Source organism: Nematolebias whitei, chromosome 22, assembly GCF_014905685.2.
Source record: "Nematolebias whitei isolate Nwh7 chromosome 22, NemWhi1, whole genome shotgun sequence".
In the NCBI taxonomy this organism is placed as follows: Eukaryota; Metazoa; Chordata; class Actinopteri; order Cyprinodontiformes; family Rivulidae; genus Nematolebias; species Nematolebias whitei.
The window spans coordinates 32,152,692-32,176,134 of NC_056519.1; the positions used below are offsets into that span (position 1 = coordinate 32,152,692).

Here is a 23,443-nt window from a genome sequence, read left to right on the forward strand (position 1 = left end):
TCGCTGTCCTCTGAAACACACAGCCATTTACTTTCAGCACCAGTTTAACCCTGTTCAGGCATCACTGTCACATTGTGTTTGCTTTAACCATTCTTTTTATTACTTTCAGTGAGGTGTCTGACATCATCACACACACTCCATGAGCTCACTCCATATCGTGCCTCTTAGAATGTTTGAAAAATACTGATGTGTCATTAGGCCAGTCTGTCTCGCTGTTCATCGTCTCTCTACTGGCACTGTTCCTGAGTTTTATTCTTTTTTACTTGACTTTGTTAAGACTGCTATTTTTGGGTGTAACTGGGACCTTGGGTACACAATTTTCTTCAACCTCATGTACCACATGTGATGTGAATGACAATAAAGAACATTGAACCGTAAACCCATTTTCATGAAACCTAATAGATCCAGCTGTGTTAGTAAACTAAAAGCTTGACTCTAAACAGTCCATTATATCAAATGTTTGTGTCACGTTTCTGCCCCTTCCTGCCATACTTTTCTGTCTTCATGTCTGTTTTGCCTATCACTCATCCTTCAGTTCAAGCCTGCTCCCTCCAAACCTTGGCATGCCTCCCTTGTTTCACCACAGCAATCAGCACTCATCAGCTTCACCTGTTCACCAGCCTTTATAAGCTCCACATCCACAACCCACCAGTGCCAAATTAGCAAACCTTTCCAAGTAGTAGATGTTCAGGGTTCATGCCACAGCCTTGTTTGACTACCCAATTCTGACCTCTTGCCTGCCTCTTGGTTTCCTCACCTTGCTTATTTTCCCCTGCCTGATTTGGATCTCACTCTTTGACCATGGTAATGACTCTGCTCTTCCTCACCTCGACTATGTATCTTGCCTTGTACTCTGGATGTGGCTAAGGATTTCTGACCACCTGTTTATGACCTTGGACCGTTCTACTGGACCTCGATTCTGGACTTGCCCCAACAGCTCATACTGCAAAGCTCTCCTGCCCTGCTGCAGCTCAGTCAGCACTAGTGACATCATTGGATCCACCTGTCACACGGAGTCTGCTTTCTTCCTGACTGTGAAGGTTAGTGACTGCCTTTATTTTCCTAAAAACCTTCACAGTCAAAACCAAGTCACAAACTTTACTGTCTTTGCAGATCCGAGTGGCCCACGGATTCAGACCTCCATCAGAGATCATGCTGTAATAAAACTTTTAAAACATTCCTGCATTTAAAACCTTCACATCATTGTGAAGAAGACAAAGGACATGATTGTGGACTTCAGAAGGAACAAACACAACTACACCTCCTGAACATAAGAGGATCTGCAGTGGAAGTGGTCTCCAGCTACATGTACTTGGGTGTACACATGAATGACAACCTCAGCTGGGGCAACAACACCACCAGCCTGATGAAGAAAGCTCATCAGAGACTCTACTTCCTCAGGCGGCTGAGACGAGCTGGTCTGGGAAGCTCAGTCCTCGCCTCCTTACACAGGTGTGCAGTGGAGAGCATCCTGTGCTCCAGCATCAACGTGTGGCATGGAGGCTGCAGAAAGAAAAGCTTTGCAGAGAGTGGTAAAGGCTGCACAGAAGTCTGTTGGAGTCAGTCTCCCCACCATCACAGACATCTACACCTCCAGATGCAGGAAGAGGGCCACCTGCATCATGAAGGACCCCACTCACCCAGCACACACACTTTTTGCCCCATTCCCCTCAGGAAGGAGGTTGAGGAGTATTAAGTGTAGAACCACTAGACTGAGGAACAGCTTCTACCCTGAGGCTGTTAGACTCATGAATCTCTAACCAGAATAATCACTGTGAAAAATCACATCATGTTGCTGCTGATCTGTTTCATGTTGCTGCTGATCTGTTTCATGTTGATGTGTTCATGTGTGCTCATCTGCTCACACAGACTCATGTTCGTGCTGCTGTTGGGTGTATTGTTTTATGCTATTAGTGCTTAGTGCATTATTTAGTTGATGTTTTTCTTAGTTCATATCTTAGATGTTATTACTGTTTTTCTTTTACATTTTATTGTTGGATGTAACTGGGACCCTGTGTACATAATCTCGTTCCACCACATGAGATGCGAATGACAAATCTCTCTGAATCTCTGACTCTAATCTTGGTGCATTTCCTGACTCCAAAACCCAATTCATGTCAGTTTGACAAAAAATGTGTAACTAGACACCTGAACATGTTTCAGTCAAGATTGTATCATTAAAACAGCAGGGACAGAACTCTGCAGTTACCAGTGATGCTCTCAGTTTAAATAGTGGTGGAATTGCCATTGGAGTTCTTTTAGATTCTTCTGCTGCCTTTGATACAATTGATGATGCAGTTCTCATTGTCTCCAAAGGTGGGTTGGGATTTCTGATGTAACTTATAAGTTTACTAATGTTTAATAACATAAACTTCATAGCACAATAAGGCTTACGTTCTATCTCTCAAAGGTCTATGTTGTGAGCAATGATAGCGCTTCTTTTGCACTTCTGACTTGTGGGGTGCTTCAGGGGTCTATTCCTAGATCTGTTTTATTTTCTTTAATATTTGCACCACTTGGGGTCAGTGCCTAGATCTCATATTTCTGTGGGGCTGTGGGTTTTAGCCCAGGTTGTGTCAAGAAGGGCAGCTGGCTTAAAACCCTTTCAAAATGTTTTGTACATATTTGCTCACTGTAGCTATATCTGCAGGAGGAGAGCAGTTGAAAGAAGGAACAAAGTACATACTCCCCTTTGTTCTGTGACAACAGAGTTATAACTGTGTTGTTTCAAAATATGCTGATGATAAACATATTTGCATCCAAAAACCATGGTTATTGCACAAATGTTGCTATTTTTACAACTGTTTGGCTGATGTTAGAAACTGGACATCATTCAGTTTTCTTCAGCTAAACCAGATTAAAACTGAAGTGTTGATTTTTGCCCCAAACCCAATTCCTGACATTTTCCATTTTCTTGGTCCTCTAGGTGCTCACAAAAATCATCTGATAAAAAGACAGGTGTCATCTTTCATCAACAACTCAAATTTGACAAATGTTAACTGTAGTTCAGTCGAGTTACTTTCTGAGAAATATAGTCAAATTACAGCTTCTTTTTTTCAACAATTAGAAACTGTAATTTATGCTTTGATTCATCAAATCTAGACTACTTTAAATCCTTTTCTTTCTGGAAAAAAGTGTTAATATTGTCAGCACAGTACAGGTATCATGTTCCCGTACAGTGATGAAATTTGTGCTCTGCATTTGACTCATCACACGTGAGATGCTCACAAGTGGAGCAGGGGAAAGCTATGTAAGTGCCCAGGGAACAGTGAGGTTATAAGGGTCTTACTTAAGGACACCATGACATGTGCATGGATGGCAGTCAACCCTGTGCCCTACAGTACTCTCAAGTCGCTGCCCTACCTCTACGCTAAAGCCACCCAAACCAAGGCACTCTCTCTCATCTAGTACAAAACACAGCTGCAAAACTTCTCACCAAAACCCTGTTTGGTTCTCATATCACCAGGTTCTATCACTAGCTTCCTGTAAAATTCAGAACTTAATTTAATCTCCTCCTTGTCCATTTAGGTTCCTTTTTACATCAGTTAACATTTAATCCTTTTTGCATCCTCTAGTCCCCTAAGGTCTTCAGATAAAAGGCTTCTAGTTGTGAGATTTTTCAGTCCAGGGTTTCAATTTTTGAAACATTCTTCCTCCACATGTCAGTATGAGCTCTCTAGAATGCTTTTGTCGTATTTCTGCAGTTTGTTAGAACCCATGTGCAAGCCGAGGCAGAGAACTCGGGAGTAAAATTGTAGGGGTTGCAGTTGTGCTTCACTCCACAGATTCTGGTTACCTGGGAGACAGGATTTATGAGCCACAGCTGACAGCCATCTACACCAATCAGACTGGGACTATTTAAGACTGAGGACTGGCTTCATTCAGTGCTGAAGCATTTCCTGCTTATGACTTTGGTTTTCCAGTGCCTCCCATCTTGAATCAACCTGAGCACCTGTGGACCTGATGAACAGGGCTTTCCTGGATGTGGTTCCTCGTCTCATCTTATCTGCAAACAGCTTCCTCCGGTAACATCTTACATCCATGCTCCACCTGAGTCCTCCCTGGAAAGTCTTTGGACCTTGGTTGGAGAATCTCCTGGACTCACCCCTTGTGATACAAAGACTGAATATTAGCCACTGTAAATAAAACACTGATCTTTGTTCTTCTGAGTCTGTTATCCTTCAGTCCGTTCATCTGGGTCCTTATTTAATGCTACCTCATGACAAAAATAATCAAATCAATTTATTAAAGAAAAAGACTGATGGGGCAGAAAACTTACACAGTCATTGGGGAGACACGGAGGGAGGCAGAAAGCTGGATGCCATACAGGAACATGGGTGGACATGGGGAACATAGAGACTCAGACTTCAATACAAAACAACAAATAATAAGATATACCTGGGGAAAAGACAATTAGGAACAGGTGGGAGTGGCAGGAGTTGGAAACAGACCACATGGGGGAGACACACTAGGAAACACAAATCCTCACAGTTTTAAATCAACAAAAATAACAAAAAACAATTTTCGGTCTAATTTCTGCAATAGTGGTTTTTTTTTATGTTTTATTGTCATGTATCATTTGTTGCTTTAAGTCATATTTGATTTGGGTCTAATTGTTTTAATGTGCTTGATGTAAACCACTACTTTATGTTATAAATGGTGCTATACAAATTAAATGTGCTTACTTGACTCATTGGTGTATATATGGTGACATATGGGAGATGTCTGATTTCTCCCTGTTCAAACAAATCAGTGAATCTGATTGATTTGGTCTAATGAAGGTGTATATAGTATTGTCTGATGGAAAATTAATATAGTTCTTGTACAGCAGCCTGTATCTATATCTGATGGTGGGAATGCATAATAACACTTAGTACTTTCTAAGTACTTTTTAACAGATCTTTCTTGAAAACAAGTCCTCATGACTCAATGACACTAACCTGTATACAGTAAATAAAGGTTGAATGAAAAGTACTCAGATATGTACCTTTTTAGTACCCTGTAGATAGCAGGTAAGTAATAGGTACATAGCCTGTAAGTAACAAATACATATTCCATGTATTTGGGGTATGTACCCAGTAAGTATTTATGTATGTATCCTATTTTCAGGTCTCTCTTGTAAATGAGTCCTCGAGGCTCAGTGGGATTAACCTGTCTAAAAAAATGTTGAATGAATGTAAGTGACATTATTTGGAGCAAAGTTCATACTAGTTATAGCTAGTACTTATTGGGTATGATTAAATTCATTTCAGTTCAGTTTATTTTTATAGCACCAAGTCACAACAGAAGTCGTCTCAGGGCAATGAACATATACGGTATGTATGTACCTGGTATTTTAAAGGGGGTGTACCTGTTACTTACTGCACACTTACAGATTCCTTGCCAAGTACATATCAGGTACACACCTGGTATGGACAGTGTACTTTTTTCATTCATTCAACCTTTATTTAAACAGATAAGTCATGTTGAGCCTCAAAGACTCATTTACAAGCTAGACCTGTTTGGACAGACAATAAAAGTGATAAACTGGACACATGTAGGAATTGGAGGCGAAAAAATTCCTATCAGACTTTTTTCCCTGCCTGATGCTTACTGAATAATAAAATATAAAATTATTGTATACTTTCAGAAGACATACCAGATACAATCCAGGTACACACCTGGCATCTATAGGGTATGTACCTGGTCCTTACTGTAAGTACCAGATATGTATCCAAAATGTAATGGCCTGTATAATGTATTGCTACCTAACTGATATTATTTTTTGAACAAAATTCATACCAAAGTTGCTTGCGTACTGCTTGCCCCTTCAGTGACTCCACATTGAAGTTGTTCGTTTTAGCTGGCATGATGAAGAAAACCACCACTGTCATATCATTTTTATGAACCTGTGGAAAAAGTTGTTTTAGTTTGATAATTTTGGCTCTTGATGGTGTGATGCAAAATACACAGAATACACAGAAATGAGGGCTCTCACCCGCAGTAAGTAGTTGAGTCTGGACAGTGATTCCAGAAAAATATCAGCTCCCTTGTTGGAAAACTCATACCGTCCAGCAATGAAGAAGAACAGAGTTTTATCCAAGCTGAAGTCAAGATGCCTGTCAGGATAAAAAGGTTTAATGAATGCTATTACAATCATTCATCAGCTAAGTTAGTACCGGTATCCTTTATGATAACAAGCTAACTCAATTTGATGAAGCAACGTTATAAAAAAAGATGAGTTTCCTCAGGACTGGTCATCCAGCTTTCCCACCCATAAAAGTGTCCTCTGACAAATTCCTGGATCCGAGCCTTGTTGGTGGAGTGCTTGTTCTGAAACTCATGCATGGCGGAGAACTTCTTCACATTCAGTCCGTTTGGTGTCACCACATCTGAACCAACATGACAAAAACAGTTTAACAGAAATGGATTGAGTTTGACCTCACTGTGAAGTAGAAAAAAGCTCAAAAGTCAGACTAAATCTTTGGTTTTGGTTATTTATATTCATGAGCCATTGTCCAAGGGTTAGGCTTAGGGTTAGATCAGTGATCACTCATTTAGATCAGTCAAGTCAATAATGTTATCTATGTTAGTGTGACTCAAGAGACAATCAACATCGACAGTCCAATTTACAGTTCACTTCAGACTTTTCCATTCACTCATCATGAACACTAATGTCACATTCATTTTGGGTTTTAAATGTTTTTTTAGCCTTTCCACATGGACTGATTATACAAAATACTGCTTCAGTTGTTTTTGAAAACCAAATTTAAACTTATTGTGGATTTTCTCTGATCTACACAATGTCAAAATTATATATACTTTGAACCTTTCCTCATTTGTACAACTACAACTTCAAAATTTTGACTGGGATTTTATACAAAAGACCAACAAAAACAGTGTGTAATGTGGTGAGGTTTAAAAAAAAAATACAGTATTTTCAAATAAAACTCTGAAATGTGGCCTGCATTCACACTTTTTACTCTGATACCCCAAATTAAAATTCAGTCCAACAACTTGCCCTGAGAGGTCACTTAGTCCATCCATCCATCCATTTTCTTCTGCTTATCCGGGGTCGGGTCGTGGGGGTAGCAGCCTAAGTAGGGAGGCCCAGACTTCCCTCTCCCCAGCCACTTGGGCCAGCTCTTCCGGGGGAATCCTGAGGCGTTCCCAGGCCAGCCGAGAAACATAGTCCCTCCAGCGTGTCCTGGGTCTTCCTCTGGGCCTCCTTCCGGTGGGACGTGTCCGGAACACCTCACCAGGGAGGCGTCCAGAAGGCATCCTAAACAGATGCCCAAGCCACCTCAACTGGCTCCTCTCGACATGGAGAAGCAGCGGCTCTACTCCAAGTCCCTCCCGGATGATCGAGCTTCTCACCCTGTCTCTAAGGGAGAGCCCAGACACCCTGCGGAGAAAACTCATTTCGGCCGCTTGTATCCGAGATCTCATTCTTTCGGTCACAACCCAAAGCTCGTGACCATAGATGAGGGTGGGAACGTAGATCGATCGGTAAATTGAGAGCTTCGCCTTTTGACTCAGCTCTCTCTTCACCACGACAGACCTGTACAACGCCCGCTTCACTTCAGATGCTGCACCTATCCGCCTATCGATCTCACGCTCCATTTTTCCCTCATTCGTGAACAAGACCCCAAGATACTTGAACTCCTTCACTTGGGGTAGGACCTCCTCCCTGACCCGGAGAGGGCACTCTACCCTTTTCCGGCTCAAGACCATGGCCTCGGATTTGGAGGGACTGATCTTCATCCCGGCCGCATCGCATTCGGCTGCGAACCGCTCCAGCGAATGCTGTAGATCACGATCTGATAAAGCCAATAAGACCACATCATCTGCAAAAAGCAGAAATGCAATCCTAAGGCCACCAAAACGGATCCCCTCAACACCTTGGCTGCGCCTAGAAATTCTGTCCATAAAAGTTATGAACAGAATCGGTGACAAAGGGCAACCTTGGTGGAGTCCAACTCTCACAGGGAACAAGCCCGACTTACTGCCGGCAATGCAGACCAGGCTCTGACACCGGTCATACAGGGACCTAACAGCCCGTATCAAAGGGCCCGGTACCCCATACTCCCAGAGTACCCCCCACAGGGCCCCCCACAGGGCCCCCCGAGGGACGCGGTCGAACGCCTTCTCCAAGTCCACAAAGCACATGTAGACTGGTTGGGCAAACTCCCACGCACCCTCCAGGACCCTGCTGAGAGTGTAGAGCTGGTCCAGTGTTCCACGGCCAGGACGAAAACCGCACTGTTCCTCCTGAATCCGAGGTTCGACTATCCGACGGACCCTCCTCTCCAGAACCCCTGAATAGACCTTACCAGGGAGGCTTAAGAGCGTGATTCCCCTGTAGTTGGAACACACTCTACGGTCCCCCTTTTTGAATAGGGGGACCACCACCCCGGTCTGCCAATCCAGGGGAACTTCCCCCGATGTCCACGCAATATTGCAGAGTCGCGTAAGCCAACACAACCCTACAACATCCAGAGCCTTTAGGAACTCTGGGCGAATCTCATCCACCCCTGGGGCCTTGCCACCGAGGAGCTTTTTAACCACCTCGGTGACCTCAGCACCAGAGATTGGAGGGCCCGACCCAGAGTCCCCAGGCTCCGCTTCCTCAGTGGAAGACGTACCGGTGGGATTGAGGAGGTCTTCAAAGTATTCCGCCCACCGACCCACGACATCCCGAGTTGAGGTCAGCAGCACACCACTCCCACTATAAACAGTGTTGGTGGCGTACCGCTTTCCCCCCCACTGAGACGCCGGATGGTGGACCAGAATCGTCTTGAAGCCGTGCGGAAGTCGTTCTCCATGGCCTCTCCGAACTCCTCCCATGCCCGAGTTTTTGCCTCAGCAACCACCCGAGCCGCATGTCGCTTGGACTGCCGGTACCCATCAGCTGCTTCCGGGGTCCCACAGGCCAAAAAGGCCCGATAGGACTCCTTCTTCAGCCTGACAGCATCCCTCACCGACGGTGTCCACCATCGGGTTCGAGGGTTGCCACCGCGACAGGCACCGACAACCTTGTGGCCGCAGCTCTGGTAAGCCGCCTCGACAATAGAGGCACGAAACATGGTCCACTCAGACTCAATGTCCCCCACCTCCCTCGGAACATGTTCAAAGTTCTCCCGGAGGTGGGAGTTGAAACTCCGTCTCACAGGAGACTCTGCCAGACGTTCCCAGCAAACCCTCACAATATGTTTGGGTCTGCCAGGTCTGACCGGCATCCTCCCCCACCATCGGAGCCAACTCACCACCAGGTAGTGATCAGTTGATAGCTCCGCCCCTCTCTTCACCCGAGTGTCCAAGACATGTGGCCGCAGATCAGATGAGACGATGACAAAGTCGATCATCGAACTGCGGCCTAGGGTGTCCTGGTGCCAAGAGCACATATGGACACCCTTATGCTTGAACAAGGTGTTCGTTATTGACAACCCATGACGAGCACAGAAGTCCAACAACAGAACACCGCTCTGGTTCAGATCAGGGGGGCCGTTCCTCCCAACCACACCCCTCCAGGTCTCACTGTCATTGCCCACATGAGCATTGAAGTCCCCCAGCAGAACAAGGGAGTCCCCAGAAGGTGCACTTTCCAGTACCCCCTCCAAGGACTCCAGAAAGGGTGGATAATCCAAACTGCCGTTTGGTGCATAAGCACAAACGACAGTCAGAACCCGTCCCCCCACACATAGGCGGAGGGAGGCCACCCTCTCATTCACCGGGGTGAACCCCAACACACAGGCACCAAGTTGGGGGGCAATAAGTACGCCCACGCCTGCTCGGCGCCTCTCACCAGGGGCAACTCCAGAGTGGAAGAGTGTCCAGCCCCTCTCAAGGAAACTGGTTCCAGAGCCCGAGCCATGCGTAGAGGTGAGTCCGACTATTTCTAGCCGGAACCTCTCAGCCTCACACACCAGCTCAGGCTCCTTCCCCACCAGTGAGGTGACATTCCACGTCCCAATAGCCAGCTTCTGTAGCTGAGGATCAGACCGCCAGGGTCCCCGCCCTCGGCCACCACCCATCCCACATTGCACCCGACCCCTTTGGCCCCTCCCACAGGTGGTGAGCCCATGGGAAGGGGGACCCACGTCTCCTCTTCGGGCTGTGCCCGGTCGAGCTCCATGGGTAAAAGCCCGGCCACCAGGCGCTCGCCCGCGTGCCCCACCTCCAGGCCTGGCTCCAGAGTGGGGCCCCGGTGACCCACGTCCGGGCAAGGGAACATTAGGTCTGTTTATTTTTCACATCAAAGGGGTTAGGTCACTTAGTAACCTATTAAATTTATTCTCAGTATAAACCCAGCTGTTGTCTAAAGGTTCCAGAGATTTCTTACAGAACATTAGTGATAAATAGGCATTATAGAAACCAAGGAGCATGCCTCACAGGTTAGGGATAACTTTGCTGAGAAGCTTAAAGCAGGATTAGGGCATTAAACAATAGCACATCTATCATCTGAAAATGGAAGAAGTATTGCACAACTGCAAATCTTCTAAGACATGGCCACCTAAACCAATAGCCAAGGGAAGGAGAACATTATTCTGAAAAGTAGCCAAGATGACCACATTAACTCTGGGTAGTTGGGCTGTTCTTCTGAGTAAGGGTTGTAAGCTCAATCATCCAGGTAGATAACAACAAAAGGGTTAAATGGTGTCATGTGGATCAGTTTCTTTAAGTGAGAAATGTTTTGTTCATCCCATCCAGAGGACTTCCTCAGTCTACGGCCTGCCAACCAGATCTGTGCCATAGGTAGCCTTCACTGCTGTGTTTCAAGCCAACCTCCTGTTGGAATCTCAAAAGTAGGCTTTTAATGTGTGCAAAACACACCCATCCAAAAATAATCATCATGTACAACAATTAACTGTTTTAGGCCAGATGGCCAACTTGCTACTCACAGAAACAGCCTGAGGACAACCAAGGCCAAAGTGGTTCAGAAAAAGATTTGTAAGCTCAACAATCCAGGTAGATAACAACAAAAAAAATTAAATTGTGTCATCTGCAGATTGGTCAACAGATCAATTGGTCAACAGATCTGGTTGGCAGGCCGTAGACTGAGGAAGTCCTCTGGATGGGGGACGAAACCTTTGTCACTTAAAAAAACAGGTCCAGATGACATGATTTAACCTTTTTTGTTGTCATCTTCTGAGTCTTCAACCTGCACCACCAGATATCCTGCAGGTCAAGGAGAGTTGATCTGATGGCCCACTCAGCTGTGCAGACCACCCTTTTAGGTGCTTTGAAGTCCTCTTTGATTAAGTTGCCCATCCAGGTGATGATGTTCCCAATCACGATGATCTTGATGGTGCAGGTGTAGAAATTCTTGAGCATCTTTCCCTGAAGTTTCTGAGGCATGCGAGATGGAAGACATACTGTCTCGTGATTGTGACTGATTGGAGCTGACAATTTCTTTATGTGAGTGTTATGAAGGCAAATTTGAGTTTAAAGCAATACATTTGTATTAATGTTTTATATCAGATAGTTAACTTGAAAGCTAGGTTGATCATGTGTGGGCAGTCGTCCAGAATAGTGTGTCTAACCATGGGGTATACTTTATTTTCAGTTGCTGTACTAATGTGAAAGTGTTTTATTATAAAGAGTTGCATACAGGCTTTGACTCATGTTTTTGTGATTTTAAAGTATTAAAGTCAACAAAAAAGCTGATGGTTTAACAGCAGTCAATGACTTGGCCAGTGCTCCCTCAAATGAAAGGATATAGGTTAGGTTGTTGAGTAACTACCCAGGAACCATCAAGGTTCAGACCTACCATGAACTGGAAACTGCTGGAACACCAGTGTCCATGTGAAACCAGTTTATCACTATATATTAAAATGGTAGAAGCTCCTGTTCCAAAAGCCACACCTTTAAGTTGGACTAAAATCAGCAGTTGTACTAATGGACAAGACAAATGTCTTCTGGAGAAAAGTGGGATGGTTGGACAAGAGCTGTTTGCCACAATGAGATGTGTATGTCAAGAAAAGTCAAGGCAAGGCTTTGAGATCTAACAACGTTGTACCAACAGTCAAGCATGGGGATGGTGCCATCATACTGTGGCACAAAGTAGATGCAATAATGAAGAAGTAGGTCCAAACCTTTCAACTTCACCTCTCATCAACAGATAGACCATTGAAACTTGGACACAATTGGGTGTGCAAACAGGACAGTGATGTAAAGAACACGTCAGAACTGGTTTCTGATTGGATAAAGCAGGATAAAATTGAGCTTCTAAAATAGTCTTCCTAAAGCCCCAACCTCAACTCAAATGAAAATTTGTGGACTTTGTTGTAAAAGAAGTGTCCATGCTAGGAAACCAACAAACTCTACCAATTCTTCCAGGAAGTGTGGTCAAACATCAGCCAAAATTCTTATTGATGCACACAAAAAGCCTCTGGTTCAGGTGCAACTTGTTAAGGGGCAATTAATCACAAGACCCAATAAAAGCCCAAATGAAAACATTATTCATGCCCATGATGAGTGTGTGGAAAGTTCTAATCACATGTTTGTGTGTGTAGAAAAGATCAACAGAGAAAGTCTCCACCTGGTTTCCTGTGCAGCATGTGGTTGGCCTCCACAGCAGTGATCTGGGACACTGTGGTGAAAACGTGAGCACAGTGTACTGCTGCTCGCTCCAGGCAGTACCGATGATAGATCTGCCTCTCGCCTGCCTCCTTATCAATGTTGAACTACAACACACAGAAAGTGCAGGTCACATTTCATCTCCTAAATGTAGAGGAAAGTTTCAGTAGAAGAACATGACTTGCTCTGTGTAGATGAACGTATAAATCTAAAAAAGTTAAGTCTGGTCCTCTGGACATTCGTTGTTGTTTTGTATTTTGAATGTCCAGAGGACCAGACTTAACTTTTTTAGATTTTTCTACCTGGATTATTGAGCATACATCAGGATATGTATAAATATAATTCCGTCTTAAAAGTAGTCACACGATTGTATGCATTGGTGTCAGAAGCATTTGTAATGTGGAGAGGCAGGGGACACATTGGTGGGGGGTGGGGGTCTGGGTATCCTCCCCCAAAATATTTTGAATAAAGTAGATGCCATTTCCTGCATTCTGGTGTATTTTAGCAGGTTGTTAAACATCTACATTTTCATTCAATATTTTAGAGAGCAACAAGAAGTAACCTGACTAACAGCTCTCCTCGTGTGAATAGATCATGCTCTGCTTCTGTAATGCATTCTAACAAGATACCTCTGTAATGAAAGGTCAGCAGAAATGTCTCCCCATTAGTGCTCTTTATTCAGAAAATCCACACGTCACATCTGCATTTCAGGATCTGATTATTATACAGTAGACACAGATTAAATCCATCCATCCATTATCTTTACCCGCTTATTCCATTTTTGGGTCACGGGGGTCGCCGGTGCCCATGTCCAGCAATCACTGTGCGAGGGGCGGGGTACACCCTGGACAGGTCTCCAGTCCATCACAGGGACACATAGAGACAAACGAGACAAACAACCATTCACTCTCTCACTCACACCTAGGGACAATTTAGAGTTACCAATCAGCCTAACATGCATGTTTTTGGTCTGTGGGAGGAAACTGGAGTACCCGGAGAAAACCCACGCATGCACGGAGAGAACATGCAAACTCCACCCAGAAAGGCCCCTGGACCGGGGTTTGAACCACGGACCTGCTCGCTGAGAGGCAGCAGCTCTACCAGTTGCGCCACCGTGCTGCCACACACAGATTAAATATTAAATATAAATATTTCTATATTTATCACCACAGTAATAGTGTTACATACATACGTTAGTAGTTGTAAACACTCAAAAGAATGCATATGATGGTTTAGTGTTTACCTTTAACCTAAACATTTAAGGAGTAAACATTTTTAATAATCACATTAAAAGTTACAAATGTTGTCTTTTGTGTCTGTTTGTTTTCCACATCTATTATTATGCTGGTGAAGATTCTCAGTCATCCAGGACATGATGAATTCAAAAAGCGTTCAATACAAAAACAACTGGACTTTATTTGTAACAGAAGACGTTTCGCTCCTCATCCGAGGAGCTTTCTCAGTTCAAAGAGCAGAGAGTGAGAGATACAGGTTATAAGACTGAGTGAGATAAGACACACACACACACACACATATATGTAGATTGGCAGTTCACACCTAAAAACCTAAACAGTAGGAGTCTTTGTTCCTCTAATTCACAGACGAGGCCCCTCTGTTCCCATCAGGTGTGAAAACCGTCTGGGAATCTGTTTTAAAGTTGCATTATAGGTTTTTGAAAGTGGAAATCTGAGGCCTCCTCCTCTGTTAAGAGACGGCTTTTCTCTTTTTACATAAATTGCCTCCTTCACCCCCCTCTCAAACCATCTGTGTTCTCGGTCCAAAATGTGCACATTTTGGTCCTCAAAAGAGTGTTCCTTATCTGTGAGATGGAGGTGAACAGTTGAGTCTTGTCCTGTGGAGCTGGCTCTCCTGTGATGAGCCATGTGTCTGTGAAGAGGCTGTATAGTTTCTCCAATGTAGAGGTCTGGACAGTCCTCGCTGCACTGGACAGCAGACACTACACCACTCTGTTTGTGTATGGATGCTTTGTCCTTAGGGTGGACCAGCCTCTGTCCGAGAGTCCTGCTGGGTTTGAAATGTACTGGGATCTTGTGTTTGTTGAAGATCCTTCTGAATTTCTCTGATACTCCAGCAACATAAGGGATGACAATGTTTTTACGTCTGCTGTTCTCCTTTTTCTGTTTATTGGTGTGTTTTGTAGATTTATCAGAAGAAGAAAATATTGTAAAATATATATTTTCCTGTTGTTTTACAAGTGGAAGAATAACCTAACCATTTTTTTATATTTATTGCAGCTGCACAATCCACAGAATGAAGATTTTTTTTAATTCTGGAAAAATACATTTTCTGGTATTTTTAGCAGAGTAAGAGGATATCAAAAATATATTTTAATTGTATGTACATATGTTTTTACATAGGGGTTATAAGCTATTGTGCCAAGTTGTAAATGAATCTTTTCCCAATAACAGTAAATCTGCTCAGGCTCAGATGTGAATATTGAGCTGTAAGAAAGTCTCAAAAGTCACATTCATAAGCTGCTGATCCATGCATAGCATGTGATTTGTGCATGTGTTTTTGACAAGATGTTTGCACAGAATATTCCTACTTGTGCAAACTGAAATGTGTAAATTTGAAAAACTTTATGCGTTTGTAAAACTTGTGGTATGCTTGTAGATCTTCCTGTATGCATACAATCCTCGTGGTGTGCTTGTGGGACTACTTTTGAGACTATCTTAATAGAAGTGTGTTAAAGGCAGGAACACACATCGTCCTTGAAGGAAAACAAAATAACTTTAAAACAGTTGATAAAACAAATAATAAAGATAATAAAGGCCTAGTATTCCTTTAAGGAATGCTTATCACCAACTGTCTTTCAGGCCAAAATATTAAGCCAGGGCCATTCAGCCAAATCGCCCAAGGGGCCACAGTTACTGAAAGCCAAGAGCCAAAAATCTAGTTTTATTTGAAAATAAACCCATTGTTGGGCCGAACTGAACTCACCTGTGGGCCTGATTTGACCCCCAGGCCACCAGTTGAACAGCCTGTATTAGTCCATCTAATGCTGAGAACAGAGACTTATAGCCTTTATAGTCAAACCTTGTAAATTACATTAAGCACAATCTCATGCAATAATAATGGATTTTGCAAAATGTGTCATCACTTGAAGTACAGTGTGTGTTTGTAACAATATTTCATGAAACACGGGGTGGATTTCAATGGCACTCAGAAAACAACTGCTGTGGATGTAACTCTACAATTGATTATCTTTTGGAGTCAACCTGAGTAAAGATCTTGAATATTTTACATTTGATCAAAGAGGGGTATAATGCTTTAAACTTGTTCAAATAAGATGATACTACACTGCCTGGCCAAAAAAAAAATAAAGTCTCCACCTGGATTTAACTAAGCAAATCGTTATGAGCCTCCTATTGGATCATCACTGCATGGACCATTATGTTTCAGCTGCAACAAGTTATTTAACCACAACTGGTGCAATGAGTTGCTTCTCATTTCTTCAACTACCGTGTTGAAAGACACATCACTTGGTCGTGGAAAAGAAGTCAGTCTGTTTGAGAAGGGTCAAATCATTGGTATCAAGCAGAGAAAACATCTAAGGAGATTGTAGAAACTACTAAAATTAGGTTCAGAACTGTCCAACACATTATTAAAAACTGGAAGGACAGAGGGGACCCATCGTCTTCGAGGAAGAAATGTGGCTGGAAATAAATCCTGAATGATGGTGATCAGTGATCACTTAAACACTTGGTGAAATCAAATGGAAGAAAAACAACAGCAGCACTCAGAGCTGTGTTTAATAGTGAAAGTAAGAACAACTGCACCAGCACAATGTGAAGAGAACTCAAGGGACTGGGACTGAACAGCTGTGTAGCCTTAAGAAAACCACTAACCAGTGAGGCTAACTGGAAAAAAAGGCTTCAGTTTGCTAGGGAGCATAAAGATTGGACTCTGGAGCAATGGAAGAAGGTCATGTGGTCTGATGAGTCCAGATTGACCCTGTTCCAGAGTGATGGTGCATCAGGGTAAGAAGAGAGGCAGGTGAAGTGACGCACCCATCATGCCTAGTGCCTACTGTACAAGCCTGTGGGGGCAGTGCTATGATCTGGGGTTGCTGCAGTTGGTCAGATCTAGATTCAGCAACAGTATGTGTTCAAAGGATGAGGTCAGCTGACTACCTGAATATACTGAGTGACCAGGTTATTCCATCAATGGATTTTTTCTTCCCTGATGGCACGGGCATATTCCAAGATGACAATGCAGGATTCATCGGACTCGAATTGTGAAAGAGTGGTTCTGGGAGCACGAGACATCATTTTCACACATGGATTGGTTATCACAGAGTCCAGACCTTAACCCCATTGAGAATTTTTGGGATGTGTTGGAGAAGGCTTTGCACAGTGGTCAGAACCTGCCATCATCAATGAAGATCTTGGTGAAAAATTAATGCAACACTGGATGAAAATAGATCTTGTGACATTTCAGAAGCTTATCGAAACAATGCTACAGCGAATGCATGCTCTAATTAAAGCTAAAGGCGGTCCAACCAAACATTAGGTGTGACCTTTTTTTTTTTTGGGTGGGGACTTTTTTTGGCGAGGCAGTGTATTTAGGTCTCTGACATGAATGGAATGTTAGGGTTTTTTTTACATTTGCTGAATATACTTTGGACCTCAGCTGTATACATAAAGAGAAGCACAATCCAAGTTGGGCTAGAGCAAACTTCATTTGTCGAACTGATTTCCTGTATACAGAAAGTTATTGTGCTGCACTGCAGATCATCTCACTTATCAAATCTAAATGCATATTGACGTGATTCCTTGGAGCCTCCCTCAGGTCCATCTGTCAATTATCCCTGTGTCGGTGAGCAACCTTCAGCTTCGTGCTGACCTTTAGGATGTGGATGGACATGGGCCCAATTATGAGCCATCCACACGCAGTGCAACGTTACTAATCATGTTCTGAGTGGTCGTAACAGACCTGAGCATGTGCAGAAATGTGACAGCTGCTGCCTCTCTGCATCGAACAGTGCTGTGAGTCAGAACATTAATGAATTGTTGCTCATTAGAAACTGTTTGGAGAACAAATATTTGGAATTAATTTCCAGGGTTATACCGTGTGTTGCTGTTGATCCAGTCTGGAATTGTTTGAAGTTTGATCTACAGTACTGTATTTTAGAATAAGCCAGCATCTTTTGTGTAAAGCCACAGGGAATGCATATTACCTGTCACCTTTCATACCAGACGATCATATCTTAGGAGTTGTGGCCAACTGGCCATTTTGCTCAAACCTTGAGAAAAAACATCATGCACAATCTCATGCAGTATTGTGAGATCATGGTTGCTTTATGTGTTGCAGAAGACTCATTTACTATCACACCAAATGTAAGATGAATATGTTAAAAGTGAGTGAGTTAAAGCCATTTTGTCCAGTCTAACGACATGCTGTAGAAGCCATCCTTAATTAGATTGACTCCCAAAGTTAATCAGTTGTAGATATACATCCAGTGATTTAGTTCTGAATTTCAATAAAATCAGTCAAGTGGTTCATGCAATATGTTTGCTATCAGACAAACAGGGTGGATTCCCAACAGTTATTGCTGAAGTTTTAAACAAAGACCTTGCCCAATGAGCAGTACTTAGAGTATGTGCTGTGACTGACTCTCAGCTACTACAACAGATTTTAGCACAATATTAGCACTGTAAAATTGACAAAAAAATTGATTGAAATATGGCAATTTTTGTGTTTTCTAAGGTGAGCTGACAGCTGTGGCCCTTTTGAACTGGGTTACCTGTAAATGTTAGTTACAAATATTCATTCATGTGCAACTTTTGACAATTTCCTGAAAGTTTCAGTTAAATTGTTCCAGTGGTTCATGAGATGTTTTGCTAACAAACAGTGTTGACACTAAATAGTTAACTGATCTTTTAATGTATACCAATATGCATGTGTAAACTCTGGCAACCTATGCCCCAGTATATTCATAGCTACTGATACTTCCAGTATTCAAGGTCAGCAGTAAACTCTAGTCTTTTGGTTTTTACACCTGCTTTTTTGTTGACTTTATATGAAAACATATTTATAAATTAGTTGTATTAGTATTTTTTGTTGTAAATGGTAAATGGACTGTACTTTATATAGCACTTTTCAATTTAATCAAGCCACTCAAAGCACTTTACAACAATCTGTTCTCATTTACCCTGATGCATGCTCAATAATCCAGGTAGAAAAATCTAAAAAAAGGTAAGTCTGGTCCTCTGGACATTCAAGAAACTAAACAAAACAAACAAAAAAAATGTAGAAACATTTCCTCTTCCATCCGAAAGACTTCTTCAGTTGGAGGAGCTGTACTCAGTGAGATAAGCTGATATTTTGGTTGTTCCACATACAATAATACAAATTAAACATACTACAGATGGTGGAACAAAGTATTAATGTCCAGTCTCACACATTACAACAGAGCAGAGGAGACATGTGCTGTCCAATTGACCGGCCGCAAAGTTCCATCCTCCCTGGTGAGGTGTTCTGGACACGTCCCACCGGGAGGAGACCCAGAGGAAGACCCAGGACACGCTGGAGGGACTATGTTTCTCGGCTGGCCTGGGAATGCCTCAGGATTCCCCCGGAGGAGCTGGCCCAAGTGGCTAGGGAGAGAGAAGTCTGGGCCTCCCTACTTAGGCTGCTACCCCCTGCGGCCCGACCCTGGTTAAGCAAAAGAAAATGGATGGATGGATGGATGGATGGATGGAAAAACTTACCGTGTCAAGGCAGATCACATAAATACTGTAGATCCACATAAACCCAAGTAGAGACCATACTTTTTCAGCCCTCCTGGCCACTCACCTTATCCAAGTTGTTGTAAAAGTCCACATTCCCGGCACACAGGTACCTTCCCAGTAGAGTGGCATGTGTTGTGAAGATCGTTGCCATGGGAATCTTGCGAGAGCGAGACAAAATGAGTCCAGGGCCTGCCTGCCACTCATGGAAGTGACCAATGACATTGAGTTTGTCTCCAAGGTGGTCTGTTAGCTGAAAAACAAAGATCAAAATTGGGATTGGACTCTGAAAGTGCAACTTTAAGTTAAAGTGAACTCTCACAAAGTCCCAATTCAGAGTTTGTAGACTTAGTCGTTCACAGATGTTTCCTTAGAACTTAAGCTAAAATTAATCATGGAAGCCGACATAATTAAGCGTAAAAATCAAATATCATGAACACATTTTTCTTTTTTGTGAAAGTGTGGCATACAGGGGGTGGTGGTTGTTTAAATAGTTTTGAATATAAAACTCAACAACGCCAGTTGGGGGATGTCATTACCCAACTATTTAAAACACCACAGGTTTGTAAGCATACACACTGACACAAACAGATTTCTATTAAAATATTATTTTATAATTTATTAAAACAGGTCATTAAAAACACAGCTTTCAGGCCTACTACTCAGTCCCTAAGGACAAAGGGAGCATGAGGTAAGTTGATATTTTGGTTGTTCTGCATACAATAATAAATTAAATGTACTACAGACAGTGGAACAAACTGTTAATGTCCAGTCTCACACATTACAACAGGACAGAGGAGACATGCGCTGTCCAATTGACTGGCTGCAGCAATAGCAGCAACTAATGCAGTGGAGGAGCGGCCCACACTCTGAAAAGTTGTCTCAACCCAGGACAAGACAAGACAGAACAAGACAGCAGAGCATCCTTGTGCACTGGGGCATTTAAGCACAGCAGTGCGCAGCTCAATCACGTGCCGAGGAGCAGGAGCGCAGCCTACCATGGGACTGAGCGGCTCAGCAGCAGGTCAGAAGACAGAAGCTGTGCACTGCAAAGGGCTGCAGCTGCAACCAATAACACCAGTGGAGCAGCAATGGATCTCAGATGATCAGAATCCAAGAATACCAGTCACACAAACAGCTCCAGAGTGGGGAGGGTGGAACAACATCTCATCACATTCTACCCCAATGTTGTATCGTTGCCCCGACGATGAGCCTAAACAATTTAGCACATTTAGCACATTGAAACAAGAACCACCAAAGAAGATCCTAGACTACTGAACAGCCAGAATACTCCATCTTACCAGAGTGGCATAACGTTCCATGCACGTGCAATGTGCCATTAAGAACAGAGTGCAACGAAGGCAATGAACTTTAGTGTTGTTGCAACTTGCTCCAATCATTGGGAGCAACCAACAATAATGAGGAAGAGCCAAAGAAGACCCCAGTAAACCAGCTACAGACTGACTGTCCCCAGTAAACCAGCAACAGACCAACTGGACCCCAATAAACCAGCAACAGACCAACTGTAACCCCAGGAACACTTCAGCACACTGTGAAACAAAATAAACCACCAAAGAAGATCCTAGACTGCTGAATAGCCAGAATCCTCCATCTTACCAGTAGTATAATGCTCCAACTTTTCTGAGATGAGTTGATATTTACAAGTTCCCTCAACTCATTGACATCTGGAAAACGGCAGGTGGAGTGAACCAAGAACTTCTGTGCACCCCACACATGTTCAACAAACTAATCACTCAGCAGAACATCAGCATTAAGCAACCCATCAGACGCATTCTGCTTAACCTGCTCCATAAGGGCCATTAAAGTTAAAGAAAAACTGCAGCAGTGTTTCCTCCTCTTGCTGCTTCCTAGAAAAGAAAGCATCCTACAGAGTAATATAGTATGACTGGGTCTCTTCAGTCCACTCAATGATACCAGTGCCAGTCCTACCATTAAATATGGGACAGGATCGGTCCCAAGAAACAACCACCATCCGCTCAGTAAGAGCAATGCCAGCAGGCATGACACCACCAGCCACAGCCAGGAGAGCAGCACCTTCCAGCAACCCCTCATTCTACACCCTCTGCTGAGCCACTCCATCTGCCACTGGCTGTACCCTTCTTCATACCTGCAGGGGAAAACTGCCACAAAAATTAGTGAAAATAAATGCTGAACCCACATTTTGGCTCATGTGTACATTCCTCCAGGTACTAATGCAGAGCAGACAACTGACACCAGATCTTATGAAGCAGACATATATATTTTTGAGCATGTCAACTATTTAATTTAATTCAAAAAGAACAAGAGGGCAGTGAAGCTTTTGACTCAAATATTCAATGGCATTTTTGAGGGTGAGAAAATGCTTATGGAATGGAGAATAAGTGTGCTGGTGCCCATCTTTAAGGACAAGAGTGATGTACAGACTTGTAGCAACTACAGGGGGTTTAAGTTGAGTCACACAATGAAGATCTGGGAGAGAATTATGGAAGTTAGACTTATACAAGAGGTCCCTATTTGTGAGAAGCAGTATGGGATTATGCTGACAGAGCACCACAGACACAATCTTTGCTTTGAGGATTTAGAAACAGCATATGGTGGGATGCCAAGGGAGGAGCTGTTGTAAGAGGAAATCTGGAGTGGCAGAAAAAAGTATGTTAGACTGGGACAGGACATGTATGAGGACAACAGGACATGTTAGACTGGTACAGGACACATGTGAGGACAGCAGGACATTTTAGACTGATACAGGACATGTGTGAGGACAGCAGGAATGTGGTGAGATGTGCTGTAAAGGTGACAGATATCTTCAAGGTGGAGGTGGGATTGCATCAAGGATAGACTTTGAGCCCCTTCTTGTTTGCTCTGGTGATGGACCGACTAACAGATGAGGTCAGGCAAGAATCCCCATGGACTATGATGTTTGCAGATGACATTGTGATTTTTGGTGAGAACAGGGAACAGGTGGAAGAGAACTTGGAGAGGTGGATGTATGCAATTGAAAGAAGAGAAACGAAAGTCAGCCATAGTAAGACAAGAGGACAGAGTAAAGTACAGAGATCAAGGTTCCTCACAGCATGGCAGCAGTGATGAGAGCTCTACTTCAACTTGTACTTTTTTGTTCATTGTTGTTTTGGTTTTGACTTGTTGTACCTGGACTGCACTCGCACACTATGGGCATGACAGCAAAACACTTTTGGTGTTGCGATCGTCAGTGAGTGGGGACGTTGAGCCTTTTTTTGGTGACTCCGCGGCAGATATTTCCTCTAGGTCCTTTGTTTACCTGCGCGTAGTACGAGGAAAACACGGAGAGGGAAGCAAGCTGGTGTTTTGTGCAGGACTCACCATTCATCCATCCAGTATCTTTTACCCGCTTCTTCCATTTTGGGTCACGGGGGTCGCCGGTGTACATGTCCAGCAATCACTGTGCGAGGGGTGGGGTACACCCTGGACAGATTGCAAATGCATCACAGGGCCACATAGAGACAAGAAAAACAACCATTCACTCTCTCTCTCACCTAGGGACAATTTAGAGTTACCAATCAGCCTAACATCAGGGCCCACTAGAGACGCAGCAAACCCCCTCTCCTCAGTCCTGCATTTGGGTGTTCAGCCTCTGAGGAGTGAACTGTATGACCTGTGCGCACAGGTTTATTGCAAGTGGGACACAAGAAGCTGTTGTGTCTTTGCCTTTATGGAAACATGGCTGGAGGCGTCCATTCCCGACTGTATTGTGGCTTCAGACGACTTCTCTGTACACTGACTCGACAGAACTGAGTCACATCTGTGACAGGTAATATGTTTATTGCTGCTGCATTATGTGGCTGTATCATGTGTGTTGCCGCCTTGCCATAATGGTTCAGTTCATCGCTATGTTGCTCACTGCCTGTGCAGTGGCCTGTCACGCAGCCTGTGTGGTGTATGTTGTGTACAATATGTATCATGCATTTAAGCAGTGTTACTGCCTGTGAGGTACTTGTTTGTACTGACTCATCTTACTTGCACCGTTTTACTCAACCATGTTGTTTACTTTGATTCTTTTAGAACTTGTAGATGTTGTATTTCTTTTTCACTTTTGGTGCTTTGTTTTTTACTTTTGTTGAATGCTTAAAAAAAATATTTTTTTTTTTTGGGGG

General features: G+C 43.4%; 1 protein-coding gene across 1 annotated transcript in view; it reads right to left on the reverse strand.

The window, feature by feature from the left end:
• The window catches only part of gys2 (glycogen synthase 2), a 232,173-nt gene that overhangs the window by 152,120 nt on the left and 56,610 nt on the right, over positions 1–23,443 (reverse strand). Inside the window, exons 4-8 of the mRNA XM_037696271.1 lie at positions 19,378–19,563; positions 12,521–12,665; positions 6,254–6,371; positions 5,978–6,098; positions 5,782–5,888 (exon numbers count right to left, since the gene is read on the reverse strand). Of these exons, the coding sequence (XP_037552199.1) occupies positions 5,782–5,888; positions 5,978–6,098; positions 6,254–6,371; positions 12,521–12,665; positions 19,378–19,563 (677 nt within the window). The remainder of the gene's footprint in view (positions 1–5,781; positions 5,889–5,977; positions 6,099–6,253; positions 6,372–12,520; positions 12,666–19,377; positions 19,564–23,443) is intronic.